Here is a 15,308-nt window from a genome sequence, read left to right as displayed (position 1 = left end):
TTTGACTTAGCATGGTTTTGTTTGCCCTAACCAGCATAAAAGTCATCATTGTTACCTTTTTCGTGATATTTTCCAAACAGTAATGCCCTAAAATGAAAAATATTTGCTTTCTAGGTGGGGAGCCCATCTGGATCCCATTCACATTCAGGTATAACCCCGCCCACAGTTCTTGTAAAGGAAGTCAGTTTGTCAAGCGCACCTGGTATAGGAAGTTTGTCGGCGTCGTCCTCTGCAACTCGCTGCGCTATAAAATCTTCATGGGAGATGGACTGAGAGGTGCTGACCTTTCTTTCTAACAACACAATACATTTAAAACTTTAATCTAATGATTAGTGTGTCTGTAATATGAAGCGCCCTGTTTTTGGAGCGCTGGCCTGAAAGCCTTGGAACAATCCGATCCAAACCACAGTTTCCCTCAGCTAAACACAAGGCGCTGTCTGAGGTTTGGGTCCTGAGGGATACTCAAGCTACGACTGTTTTCCATTTCAGAACCGTTCTACAGCATTGCTGATGCACTTGGCCACGGAGAGGACCACTGCCAGTTTGTGGACTCTTATCTAGATGGAAGAACAGGACCACACAATCTCTCCCTCAACCTGCCCACAGCTCAAGGTACGATACACATGAGCGTGCTCTGTAGTTTGTCTTCACTTCAAGCCTCAAATCATCATGTCATGTGCGTGTTTACTTACTGAGGGTGATCAGTCAGCACTGTAACATGATGCCGTTTGTGGATTTCAGGATATTATCGGTCATACAGACAAGAGCCAGTGAATTTCGGGGCCATCGGCAGGCGCACACCGCATCCTTTCGTTGGCTGGTATGAATGTGGAGTTCCAATCCCTGGAAAGTGGTAACAGGGGGAAACTCCAAGAGGACATTTCCACAGGCAATCACATTCCACGTGTTCTGTTCCTATATCTATAAGCCAATCACAGAGGTGAACCATTGCTCACCATGGCATCCAAACCTAAATCATATAGCAACTGCTTCTGACGGAAGGAATATAGTACTTTGAGTAACACTAATATTTCTACATATTCGATATCAAGCACTTTTTGAAAAAAATCAGTCTGTATATGAGGAAATTGCAGCATGTGTATTTGAGTTTATCAGCAATGTTTTATTTTCATGTGTTGCGTAATTATTTCACATTCCATTCCACTTGGAATATTTATCTTACAGTAACTTCAAAGAAACAAATTGGTGGCTAGTTAAATATCAAAGCACAACATCAAATGACTACGTAATGTCTGGGAAAATGACATTTGCGATGATGTAACAAATTTTCTGTGAGTGATGTTTGCTGTTGTTTATATAACTTGCTGAGGTTTTGTAATCGTACATTTTTGTATTACCCTCTTTTTGAACAAAGGTTGGCATGAAAGTATTGCCCATATTAGGGCAGATTGAAAAAAAATATATATATTTTTATTTGCTCAGGAACGGTTAAAATTTGAATAAAGGTGCTATGGAGAAAATGTAACGTTTTTATCTCCCGACGATGCATAAGTTATATAATATAAAATAATTGTATATTATATATTGTAGTTTTAATTCTATTTTATATGAATTATATTGATCAGCATTACTACTAATCACTTTTGCGAACTTTGAATACCCACACCGCTACATTTCTAGAAAAAAAAACTAACTAAGAGTACATTTTATTATGTGCACAGTGTATTAACAGAGTACAAAAAAGCAAAAATAAAAGTCAGGGAAATATTAAGTCACCGTCTTAATACATTTTATGTATCCAGCACGTTGTCAAGAATGGTTGAATTCTTTCTGATTGAAATGTATGTGTTTGTGGTCATGGCGCTGTGGTGGGCTTTCCACATAATAATAGGTGGTAATAACTGATCCTCCCATTCTAAATCAATTTCGGATGAGGTGTTTTAGCAATAACCCTTTATTCTGACACATTTAAAAGCCTATAACTTCTAAAATTACAAATACCTAGAAAGCTCTTTCCTCCTACACGCCACGCAATAAATTTTATTGCACTTCATATCTCTTTTTTACAATTTAATTTATTATTCCCATCTTTTGTACAAGAAGACTGAATACTTTCCCATCAGTTAAAATAAACAATACTTATGGCATGCCTGTTCAATAATATTCTAGGCATTGTTAGAAAGGTGCGTCATCATTTGGCTTGCCTGCCATAATTAGTCTCACTCTGGCATCGGCTGGATTCAAATCAAAATAGAAAAAGCAAGGTTCTTATCTTTGAGTACAGCATTTCCTTATCATTAAGTAAAATCCACTGATGTTTTATTTGGCATCCGGTCACAATCCACATGCCTAAGGGGGATCTCTTATGTGTTTTTCCAGGGTTTGGTGTTGGTAATGGTTATTTTCAAGAATAGACAATAACTAGAATATCATCTGTCCATTTTAAGAGTAGACTTGCCTTGCTTGCCCTCACTTGCCCTCATTCAGTCAACAAATATCTGTAGAGTTCAAAGCAAAACATTTTTTGACAATTTACAAGAAAATCTAAATGTATCAATTCATCTTCTGTAAGAGGAACCGCCTTTACAGATAATGAGTTTGATGTGGGTTGCCAAAATGAGACCGGAAAAACACATCTGCTGAAGATGTTAAAAGAGGAAGCGGGTGAGAGAAAGACTGTTTCTACAAAAGCCCTTTTTGACTTTCATGCAGAGTGGCGTGCAACGAAACAATATTTCGTGGTAAATATATTTACAAACATGGAAAATGTCGTGGGTTTGGAGAACATGAGGGAAATCTGAGCCGGTCAGAGATCTTTTGGCCACATGGGAACCACAATCAAATATCTAAAATTTCAAGTTGTTTACTCCACTCCAACGATGACTTTCAACTAAGCAGAAAAGATAGCACTACATGTCACACACTTCACTTACATTTTTCCAAGCAATAATGGAATCAGAAGAGACCTGAAGCCATCCGGTAAAATGAAACATTTCAAGAGCCAAAATTTAAGTTGCTGATTGGCTGCGGAGTAAAGTTCATAATTTCACTGATGGCAGTTTCCACTGGGCAACATGACAGAATGACCATATACACGTCTGTGTGCAATTATGTATATTTGTGGTATTTTATGACTAATCTGTGGCATAAAATGAGGTCATAAAAGGTCATTTGCTTATCAAAGATGAATTTTGCTCAATAATTTGCCATTAATCATGTAGTGTTTTGAAAAATCATTGACAATAATGAGTGTCTGCCCAATGAAGCTACACTGGGAATTAAAGCATTAAAAAACCATTACCCTTTAATTTTGTGGAGAACCACACATGTGAGGCATCAAAGTCTGTTAAACAATCCTATTAATGGCTCCACACGTAGTGTTCCCTCTTTTGTTTTGGCCAGATGCTTTTGTAAACCCTAAGGCCTGTAGGCAAAACCAAAGACTCTGCCCAAGCAATTACGACTGCCTTGTAATGTGGTTCATTTCAACAGTTCTGAAGACTTCCTATATGTTTGTTAATCCGGATTTTGTCTGTTTTTCTTTTTGGATGTTGTATCAATGTAATTTAAAAAGAAATGCTATTTGGTAAGTGATTTTGATCAGATGAGACCCTGTTTTCTTATATTTAAATATGGGACACAATTAGCTAAAATTTTGGATAACAGTATAGTTATTCAAAATGAAGTAAAGCAGGATCTAAACTGTTTTCCACATGCTATTTGTGCATCTCTTTTCAAAGTAGGTCATGCGCTACTTGGGCTGGAAAATGTTACCACTCATACTAAAAGGATTAAATCATCGAAAGAAAGTCAGGACAGAGAGAGCAAAGAAAGAGGGTGAGAGAGCAATTAACCTGCTAAAAAAAAATGCCATAATGCTTATAATCCACCGTAGCTGCATGTTTATCTGTTATTGATTTGTTTGAGTCATTAATATTTCTCAAATGCACACTGGGAGTTCGTGAATTATTACTGAATCTTATAAAATAAATGTATTGTAACACAAGAAATGTGTTAATGTGCTATAAAGAGCATCGCAAAGCAGCGAGACACAAAATGAAAGCAGTATTCTCTCAAACTTTTTTGCACAAAAACACATTTACAAATGCTGAGGTAAAGTTCTGTTTAATGCATTTGGCACAGAGTGATATCCAGATACGATCTACATGTGTCTTGATAAGTGAATCATTTCTGCCTCTCTGTGCTTTGTCTTACTCAGAGTATCTGTGCAAGATTACCAGCCTCAGCCGGTGCCAGACTGCAGCAGACTGTGCTGAGGGCCAGTTTGAGTTTTATGTCCACGCTATACAATCCAGAACATGACAGAATGACTTTAGCAGGTCTTTACAGTGACAATCAATAAGGCTACTACATTATTGGGATCATGTCCCCATCATGAACTCATTGACTGCTATATAGGAGAAGGATTCTGGCTTTCTGTAAGTCTCACAGAAGTTTGACCAGGACAGATAAGGCATTTATTTCCAAGCTCTGGTGTTTTTCTAGCGCCTGGAAGTTTAATATGTACCCTGTGTACTTTTAACATAGATTTACATAGACTGGGTTTCCCTGCCAAACTGGCAGAGTTTAATGTTTTAAAACTACCACCGGTCCCAGTGTGTGATTGATCATTTAAAATTAAATCTCTGTAATGCCATGTTTGGCACCCAGTTTAGTCATGCGTAAAACTGCTGCGCTTTGTGAGAGGTACTGGCCTCTCTGTGGTGAAGGGCAAAAGGCCCACCGCTGTAAAATCGTTTAAAAGCAGTCAAAGTTTGTGATGGTGTGTGTAAAGTGTTTCGTGCACCGTTAGGACACAAGAGAGTGTGTAAGGCTGTTGTAAGGCTGCTAAATTAAAGCATTGTTGACAACACAATTTGGCACTAGCTTAGAAAAGTCCATTACATCACAGGTCAGATTTGGTGTAAAATGTAGGAAACACACAAAGACAAATATATATATATATATATATATATATATATATATATATATGTGTGTGTGTGTGTGTGTGTGTGTGTGTATATATATATATATATATATATATATATATATATATATATTATAACATATAATGCAAAAATATATATAATACAAAACTTTAAGATTGAAGCAAAAGATGAACATAAATGAAATGGTGCACAGTACTTTACGTATTCACATCCCACCTTTAAGAAATTATACTTCCCATAACTTTCTGATACAATTAATTAACAGCAGAAAATTGTTTTTATTATTTTAGATTTATGATTTATTGTGTTAAATATATTTATTATGTTCAATTAATAATTCACATAATTCAAATGTAATTTTTTGTATTTTTGTCATTTTTGCTATTCGCTTTTGACATTTTTTAAATTATTTTTTATTATCATTTGTCATTTTTTTATTATGTCAGTTCTAGTTTTAGTCATTTTGGTACTTGAGTTTTTTTTTTATTTTTTTTAGGTTTTATTATGAGTTTATAAGTTTAGGTTTTTCATGTAATGTTTAAACTTTGATTTATTTTGATTTTTTTTTTCAAAAAAATATATATATATATATATATATTATATAATTTTTTTTTTTTTTATCAACAGTAACAACATTGGTTCAGTAATAACCTTTTCAAATGGAATGATAAAAAGAAAAAAGAAAAAACTAATGAAAAAAAGCTTCTTTTTTTTCAGCCATAAATGGGAATGTGCTTAGAAAGGGCCTCACGGTGATGGAAAATTAATGGTCATTGAACAGAGACAAAATGCACTAGATCTGGAACGCATTAATGCAAGATCTGGTTGCATATGTGTATATATCTGTACATCAGAGCTTGTAACAGATATTATCAGACATTCATGTGAATTATATTCATAATGTTTCCATTTTATCTTGTTTTTTGCTACCTGTATCACAATCTCCAACAATCAAAGGAAAATCACTCGCAGGTTTTTCATCTCCTAGAATACCTGAGACATGATGTAATATGTTTCTGGAGTTCTTGGTGGTTACTCCCTCTTGCATTGCAGTTATTTCCCAGTTATTTTTTTCATTCCAGCTAGGAACAGACCTGCCAAAATGCAGACTCGCCTCACCTCCGCATGGAAAACCTGTCATAACTCACCAGAAGAGATGTAAACATGCAGCAGAGAGAGCAAGGACCCAGAGAACCTGCATCCAGACGGTTTCTCCGAGCCAACTAACCCTGCCACAGAGAGGCATTGCATGGGACTCTGGAAATCACATAAATGGTGTTATATTTCAATATACACTTATATTATATATATTGTTAATATAATATGCTTTGGTATGATTTTGGTATGGTGCAATAACCAAACAGTGTCAGAAAGTTTCAGTAATTACTCCAGCAGTACAAGGACACTGATATTATAAACAGTGTTACATAATCATCCATCCGCCTGTGCACATTATGACTTCTAGTTCTAGACATGAGACTCACAAGGACAAAAAAACTTAGCGCTCCACCCGTCTGACAGAGCACTATTTGTTATTGTGTTTGGGTGTAACCACGGACCACTCCACATGACAAGACTGCTGTGTGAGCACAAGTACTTATATATTTTTATTTCAGATATATTCAGTATCTGGTTACACTCACATAGCCTAGAATGATTCCACTTTTTCTTTCCCCAAGTTGAGGAAGTGACATCCATACAAATGGTTGTTGTCTAAAGTAGATGAATAGTCAGAAAGGGCTTTTCCAGTGTGCTTGCTGAGGGATGAATGAAGATTAACACCTGCACTAAGGGAAAGGTCATAAGAACACCACACCAGGACCCAGCGGCGGGTACTGAGGTTTTATTGTACACTTTCACTGTCTACACAGGATGCAAGCGGCTCGTCAAGAGCAAACAGGACCTGTTATAATTAATGATGCTGTCAACACTGGATGCATTGCGATCAGTAGACGCAGACCCCCGTCCTATTTCTGACTAGGCCAGCTCACACGAAGGCTGCATCCGAAATCGCATACTCTCTTAAAGTGCCATTCACACAGAATGCGTTTTTGCTTTCAAAAACTGAAGACGCGGCAGTGGAACAGGGGAAAAAGTTGAACTTTAGTTTAACTTGATTGCTGCGTTTTTCCAGTGTTGTGTCAGGCGTGAGACACTGCAAAAGCTGCAAGCGCGGCGGTAAAACACGCCATCGACTTGCGCATTTATAACGAAAAATAATGGAAAAGTAACGCAGTGAACTGGAAAAACTAATTTTTTATGAACCATCCCTACATAATTCCTTTAAATAAGTAATTACTTAGCAATCTTTAAAAAAAGCACATTCTCTGTATTGGGCGCAGGAGACATTTTCAAAGTGGGGGGGGGGGGGGGACCAATCTGTAAGCAAAAGCCCTGATAGTACACTCTCAGAAATAAAGGAACAAAAGCTGTCACTGGGGCGGTACCTTTCCAAAAGGTACATGTTTGTACCTAAAAGTTCCATTTTGGTACCTTAAAGATACATATTAGTACTTAAAGTGTACATATTTGAACTTAATAGGTACAAAAGTGTACCTTTTGAAAAGGTACCGCCCCAGTGACAGCTTTATTTCTGAGAGTGAAGATCAGATTTCCAGATATCAACTTATTTATTTTCTTCTCTTTCACGATGCATGTGTGCGATGCTGCTGACGCTGGAGCTGGCGTTCTGATGTGGATGCATCTTCATTCATGTCTTCGTAAACATGTCTAAAGTTTTTGACAGAAAGGTAAGCTTGCAATTTTTTGCCCAGCCTTACTTATTTGAACCAGAATATAGAGACGATAACTTAAAAGAGATGGACTTTATACATTAGAACACTAGCATCACACGCATGGGTCCTGGTTCTCTCTTGAATGGCGGCGGGAGACTGACACAGAAGAGAAGAACTTGTTTTCTTTGCACACAAAAAGTATTCTTGTAGCTTCATAATATTACGCTTGAACCACTGATGTCACATAGACTATTTTAACAACGTCCTTACTACCTTTCTGGGCCATAAAACGGTTTAGTTGCGTTGCTGTCTATGCAGTTTAAGAAAGCTCTCATATTTTTATAAAAAATATCTTAATTTGTGTTCCGAAGATGAAAAAAGGTCTTACGGGTTTGGAATGACATGAGAGTGAGTAATTAATGACTGAATTTTACATTTTGGGTGAACCATCTCTTTAAAGTCTTTACTATGGCATGCACTGTATAAAGGTCCTAAATCACTGTTTTCTAAATATTATAAATTCGGTATATTACTCTTTCTCTTTTCTCTTTTTTTTTTTTTTTTTTTTGTTGTGCCTACTATATAGTAGGGTTTTATGCAGTTTTGGAAGCAGTCCAAGAATGCTAGCTATTGAAAAGAATTCATAGAAAGCACCATTTTATATCTTCTTGGGATCTACAGAAACGTAGGCCTACACACACAAGCAGAAGTACAGGCTCATAATCATTCTCTGTGCAGCTCATTTGTCATCTCTGGGGAATCCCTTTCCTCCTGCTCCACTTGTTCTTTCCTTTGATCACAAGATCCAAAGCTCAGTTTTACATCACCTTAACAGCAGTTATAAATCAATCGACTGACACCGTCACACTAACAAAATCATTCACATTCCTTTCCCTGAGAGTTTGACTGTGCACTGAACTCCAGTTTCTTATTGTAATAAAAATACATAAGTGACCAGTTAATTTTGATCAAAAGGAGATGATGGTTTCACTGTATCCTTTTACAGTTTTGACATGCGGAAGTTGATCACCAGATGTATGCAGATTCAAATGAATATATTTGGTATAAAAAAAGGTAGGGTCATTCTAGTCATTTCCAATGTACAGATTGAAAGTTTTCTGTGTTAGTTTTGTTAGCATTGTTTTATTTTATTTTATGTTTTTTTAAATCTTTTTTTTTAACAATACGCCCTACTTGTATTGTATTTCACCATATGACACTTTTTAAATGTCTCTTTATGTTTTTACCCTTTGAATTTGGCAGTGGATTGATAGATTAAACAAAAGAATATCACATTCAATTACACAGCTTTTGAATATCTTTTGACTTCAGTACAGGATTGTTCACTTTCAAATGACATCAACCTAAGCTTCAGCCAAAATAATCAGTTGTCTTTACCTCTGCATCTGAGTTTGCGTGTCAAGTGAACTGGCTGACATTTTCAGATCAAGTCAAGTTTATTATTTTTGGATGAAAAACGATTAGTCAGATTGTCCCCAAAAAGCAAATCAACAGACTGTTATTGCTCTCACACTGTAACAAATGAAGCTCTAATATTTATGTCTGCTTGACAAGCCTGTTTGAGAGTGTGTGATTTTGATCATGGTCTGTCTTTTATTCCTCAGTTTCTTGTGTATACACATCCCAAAATGGCTGCGTTTCCATGGCAGCATCATCAAGAGGTAAACACTTAGAGAACGATGAAGTCACACGTTTAGAGCCAAGTCAAAGCAGTGTGGTGGAAACGCCTCCTGTTAGTGTTTAAGAACCATCAGAACACACTTAGAGTGCTTAAAAAATAAAAACAAACAAGCCCATGGTGCCTGTTCTTCATGAAGCAGGATACTTATGTAGTGATAAATGACCTTTTCCCACAAAAACATGTGTCTTTGAGCAGCAGGAATGGACAATTTGTCAATTCAGCAGAAATAATTGATTTGGAGCCGTGTCTCAGAGGAAGTATGAGTAATCTGGTAATGTGACTTTCTCACACTTTGTTGCATGTGATGAATTTTGAGATTCTAATACTTCAGTCAAGTTATAATTACAGGCAGGATCGATACATATTTTTATGTTAAACTACAGATACTATTTGGTAATATAATTTGACTAAAAGAATAAATACTGTTTGGATCATTTAAATTTGTTCACAAATTGGACATTGCATCGCTATCTCCTTCCTTTGGTTTTTTTCATTTTAATAAAACAAGGAGCGGCATGTTTTCTTTTACTTCAGTGTATTCTAAAAACATAATTTATGACCTTCACTTCACTACATTTCAGAACATATGATTACTTTTAATTCTGAAGACCCGCTGAGAGACACAATGGTGATGTTCAATTCATTAAGGAATGAGTCCTTTGAGCTGAATCTTTTTAATGAACGTTAATCCAGTTCACAAACATCAGTGAATAATTAATTTGTGAATTCAGCTGATGGACTACAGCAGTTAATGACTCACTTACTCAGTCAGAGCAAGTATCAAGTTAGCAATTCACTAAATTTCTCTTCTCCAAATTAATTGGCCTTGTTAAGTGACTTGAATAAATAGCACACATGTATTTTTACAGTTCTGAATGGGTTTAAATACTTTTTTGTAAATGTAGGCTACTTTGAAAAATGTACTTACTGTATACAGCGTTAGGGGTAACACATTACAAGTATCGTGAGTCGCATAATCAGATTACTTTTTCAGTAGCACATAACTTTTACATTTACAACAAAATATCTGGGTTACTTTTTCAAAAAAAAAAGGGAATGCAAGTTACTTTGTCTTCCAATTAATTCACTGACAGTTCTCCTGTCCCCGTGTTGACAAAAATTGGCAGTAAGATGCAGAGATAGGACCTTCTTTCAGCCTGAGGTTTATTCATTTCACGATCGCTGTAAAGGGGCCTTTACAGTTGCCAAAAATACAACTTTCGGGTATTTGTTTTGTTATTTGTTATTGGGTACTTGATCAGCAAGGCCAGCTCAGGTGACAAAAAGTAGTGTAATTCAAAAAGCCCTATTCGGACAGGACTAGTTTTACAGGGATCTTTAGAGAAATTTGTGTTTCACAGACGTTGATGTTTTTTTTTTTTGTTTGTTTGTTTTTCACAACCCGTTTCCTTGTGTGTTTTGGCCAACGTGAATTACTGTAGACGCTCTTACCGCGCGAACATTTGATATATTTGCTCTTGATATAAGAGCCAGATCACGTAAACTGTTAAGACTGGCTATTGTAATATCGGCGTCAGGTAAAATTATTCACGTTCATTTCTGCACTCAATTACATAATGTTTTAATTACATAGCCTATGTACCTTTATGAAAATTAAACACGGGTTTACTGCAAATAAATAACTAAAGTAAGAGTAAAGTAACCACACATTAACATGGTTTTGCTATACTAGCCATTTAGCTTCACCATGGTATTTGTGTGATTATACTAATGATAATCAATCCCAATGACTATAGGCAATGCACACATACAGAGCGCGTGATCTCTGAAACGCCCAGATGTCCAAAACAGCCCCTCCCACCTCTGTAATAAACACAGAGATGTTAGTCGTCAGGTGATAAGAATCGAAACTCAAAGGTAGTTTAGAAAACTAGTACCGTCCGAATAGGGCTTTAATGCAATTCGTTTTTTTAATTAATTTATTTTTAATTTTTTTATGGTGTGATAATGTTGTAATGCTTTACTTTTAAAGTAACTTTTCCCAACACTGTCTGTCTACCATTTTAACAGGAAAGTTTAGAGACAGTATATACCAGACCCAAACGAGTGTTATCATAATAGCTCTTATCTTAAACCAACAACTCCAACGCACATTAAAATAATTTTATTCTGAATTCAGTCAGTGTGGAAGATGAATGTCAGACTCTGAACCCACTGAATGCCATATGGATCCAGATAGATCGAGATTTTTAATGTGCTATTCCCTCTAACAGGCAAACTTATTGCTTATCTTGGCATATTATTCTGTCTCAAAACAAATTGCTCATACCTGAGATAGATTCTACAAATCCCACACTAAGATTTTTTGGTAACACTTTACAATAACAGTACATGAATTATCATGTACTAATACCTTAATTAATAATTACTTGACTATGAACTAATGAAGAGTTAAGACATGTATTAATCAAGAACTAATGAAGAACTAACTTAACTACGACATGAGTCATATGAATTACCTCATGAATAACACCACCTTAATTACATGTTAGTTAATGTATTAATTAACACTTTGGGGTAAACTAAATCAAACATGCTCTAGAAGAAAGATTCATGAAAATGGCACACTGCAAAATTGTTTATGAATTTTCCACCTGCAGCTATTTCACAAACATCAGTGAATGAAAGTGGATTTCTTGCAATATTTACGTTTAACCTAACTCATCCAACGCACAATGATGCATTCATAATTAAAAACAACTTCATCTCATCCTGTTTGAGTGATTCCACTGCTGCCCTCCTACAATAACGTATTCATTAAGCAGATGCGATTTTCCAAATTAAAATCAGTGTTAGCATAGAGATGATGGTTATGTTATGGATTGGTTTACTGTCTTTATATCATAATAATGCACTGAATGTATCATAATGTCATGACTTTACTTGGGGGGGCACAATATCATTAACTCATCATTAACTTAACATTAATTCATGACTTGTTAATGTATCATAATGTCATGACTTTACTTGGGGGGGCACAATATTATTAACTCATCATTAATTACTTATAACTTAACATGAATTCATGAGTTGTCAATGTATCATGTCATGACTTGTCTTGGAGGGCACATCTTTAAAAAGTTATCAATTACACATGTTTTATACATATTCAGCTCATCTAAATCAGATATTTGGTGTTTTTTGAGAAAGAAGAGCAAGAACTCAAGACAAACGTCTGATTTCAGTGCATTATTATGATATAAAGACAGTAAACCAATCCATAACATAACCATCATCTCTATGCTAACACTGATTTTAATTTGGAAAATCGCATCTGCTTAATGAATACGTTATTGTAGGAGGGCAGCAGTGGAATCACTCAAAACAGGATGAGATGAAGTTGTTTTTAATTATGAATGCATCATTGTGCGTTGGATGAGTTAGGTTAAACGTAAATATTGCAAGAAATCCACTGTCATTCACTGATGTTTGTGACAATTCATAAACAATTTTGCAGTGTGCCATTTTCATGAATCTTTCTTCTAGAGCATGTTTGATTTAGTTTACCCCAAAGTGTTAATTAATACATTAACTAACATGTAATTAAGGTGGTGTTATTCATGAGGTAATTCATATGACTCATGTCGTAGTTAAGTTAGTTCTTCATTAGTTCTTGATTAATACATGTCTGAACTCTTCATTAGTTCATAGTCAAGTAATTATTAATTAAGGTATTAGTACATGATAATTCATGTACTGTTATTGTAAAGTGTTACCGATTTTTTCCCCCACATCAAGAAAATGTTTTACTGTTCCTTGTTTTCCTTCTTTTATTAGGAAGCCACATTTAACAGATTAGCCCAATTTAACTGTTTACATAAAAAAGAAAACTTAATCACTTAGTTTTCTTAATAATCAACAGCTGAAATAAAGTAAGAAATACAATGATGGTACAAATACACTGCAATAAAAACAAATGAAACGGATTTTAATGATCAGACTTCTGGCTTTAATCTGCTGGGTCAGATCAGCTTTGCTTCTCTTTTTTTGATGCATCCATTAAGTCTCAGTATAATGGAATGACAGGCAGTCACAGAACTCCTCGGATAGCATTATGGAAAAATCCATTTGCTCTCTGTCTTCTCTTCTGTTTGAGAAATGAAACACATGAGGGGCTGATGGTGGGCCTGGCTGTGGCTCAAATGCACCGCAGGTGGAATATTTGTGTTATTGTGGAAGAATTCACCCTACGTTCCAAAGTTGCTCCTCAATCTTGAATAGATGTTTGCAGGGGTGAAACTCTAGATTGCAAAGAACAGTGCAACAATTACAAGAGTATTCATATTGCATTTCATGCTTACACAAGTGGTCTGAAGTGCTGAGTGACAGGAAGTATTTGCTTTGATGAAAGACAAAGAACTTTTCTTCTTCGTGTTCGTTTGAATTACTAACATTAGCGCAAGTACTTGAAAACTAGTCAAACACTGATAAGGTTTGACCTTCTCTCATATAGGGACACAGAGGCTTTATCTTATACTGGGTAACAATGCTGAAGCATTGTATATTCCCTTTTCAATATTAAGGTTTTTTTAATCTAAAATAAAGAATATCAAAAGATTAATAATTGCTTTGACCAATAGTTTTTACAGATGACATTATTGCTATTAAAGAACCATCCAAAAAGTCTAACTGTAAAAAAATCGCTCACAGTAGTAGTAGTAGTAGTAGTAATCATAATGATTTTATTAAATAATGCAATTTTTTATTGTTGTGGTTTCAGTTATTGGAAAAAATCGTAAAAAAAGACAATCGGTCAAACTATATTTTCAACATCAATAGACTTTATTTCATTTTGTGGAGCATCTGCCAATATAGCACCAAAAGTATTTTGTTCAAAGTATCATAATTAAGTGAGTCATTCTAGGAGAGCTGAGAGAGAATCGAACCGGATAACATTGTGTCTCCCTCACTCTTGCATCATCTAATGATAAAACCACTCTCCTCTCGAGATACACCAGTTCAGTGATACCTTTAATGCTGCTCAGATGGACAGCAGAGAAAAACAGACGCAGTGAAGGAGAAGGGGAAAAAAGACAGAGAAAACATCTGGACAGACAGACAATTGCGTAGCAGAGACATTCATCTTATCTGCATCCTTGCACGGTCGTCAGACTTGAATTATATTTTAATGCTTTCCATTGGGACGCGTTCCTGTGCCAGAATTATCATCATGTGTGCTTAGACACAGGGAGACAAACATTGTGGCCAACAAGATAGAGCAGCAATGAGAGAAGAAGAAGAATGATGGAGGGGCAAAGTGACGAGCGGGCAGGAGAACTGACAGATGCTGAAAGTCATAAAACATAGTTGGGCAAGACTGTTAGTCAATACAGAAACTCGGTAATAGCGTAAGGCACTGCTACATCTGCTGTAAAGATACAGCCACCATATGAGCAGATGTATAGATACGCTTTATTGATAATGGATGGCAAGTGTGGCAAAGAAATCAAGCGCAATTTATCTGTACAATACAATAACCAAATACATATACGGATGAATAGAGAAGTTTTTTCTCCTGTCTCCTGGCCTGTGGTGCAGTGTCATTAAATTTGCAAAATTCCGGACAGAAATAACATCTTGAAAACTCATTAAGTGTCACTCAAGTCATAGGCTACATGGAAAAATATAAAAGTTGCTCTCATTCACTTAGCCCCACGGCAACAGGATTTCCAAAGTAATATACAGCATAATGGCTTATTAATAACCCTGCATTAAATAATATCCTGAACTGACTCTACAGAATGCAGGGTAACTGAACAGGCCTCTCCCTGAACATGCCAACACCTCCCAAATTATGAGTCGAAAAAGGAGAAAACCAGGAGTTCACTCTGCTTTTCTTGTCTCTATCAACAGCCCTTCCCAACCGGCTCAGCTCACCAGCTGCCCTCAGTAACAAAACATTTCATTCTCTGTTTGTCATTGTGTTAATCTGTGCTAATA

General features: G+C 35.9%; 1 protein-coding gene across 4 annotated transcripts in view; it reads left to right on the top strand.

The window, feature by feature from the left end:
- Nucleotides 1-1,860, top strand: part of fndc1 (fibronectin type III domain containing 1) — a 32,005-nt gene extending 30,145 nt beyond the window's left edge. For 3 of the 4 annotated variants that reach the window (XM_058757027.1, XM_058757026.1, XM_058757028.1), the window contains 3 exons: nt 115-276; nt 490-612; nt 742-1,860. In XM_058757027.1, coding sequence (XP_058613010.1) covers nt 115-276; nt 490-612; nt 742-857 — 401 coding nt within the window. In that variant the 3' untranslated portion in view covers nt 858-1,860. The remainder of the gene's footprint in view (nt 1-114; nt 277-489; nt 613-741) is intronic. The other variant, XM_058757029.1, reaches the window with a different exon arrangement.
- Nucleotides 1,861-15,308: the final 13,448 nt, after the last annotated feature.

Source organism: Onychostoma macrolepis, chromosome 20 (genome assembly GCF_012432095.1).
Source record: "Onychostoma macrolepis isolate SWU-2019 chromosome 20, ASM1243209v1, whole genome shotgun sequence".
In the NCBI taxonomy this organism is placed as follows: Eukaryota; Metazoa; Chordata; class Actinopteri; order Cypriniformes; family Cyprinidae; genus Onychostoma; species Onychostoma macrolepis.
The sequence above is the reverse complement of the archived record's forward strand: the minus strand, read 5'-3'. Positions and strand labels throughout refer to the sequence as shown.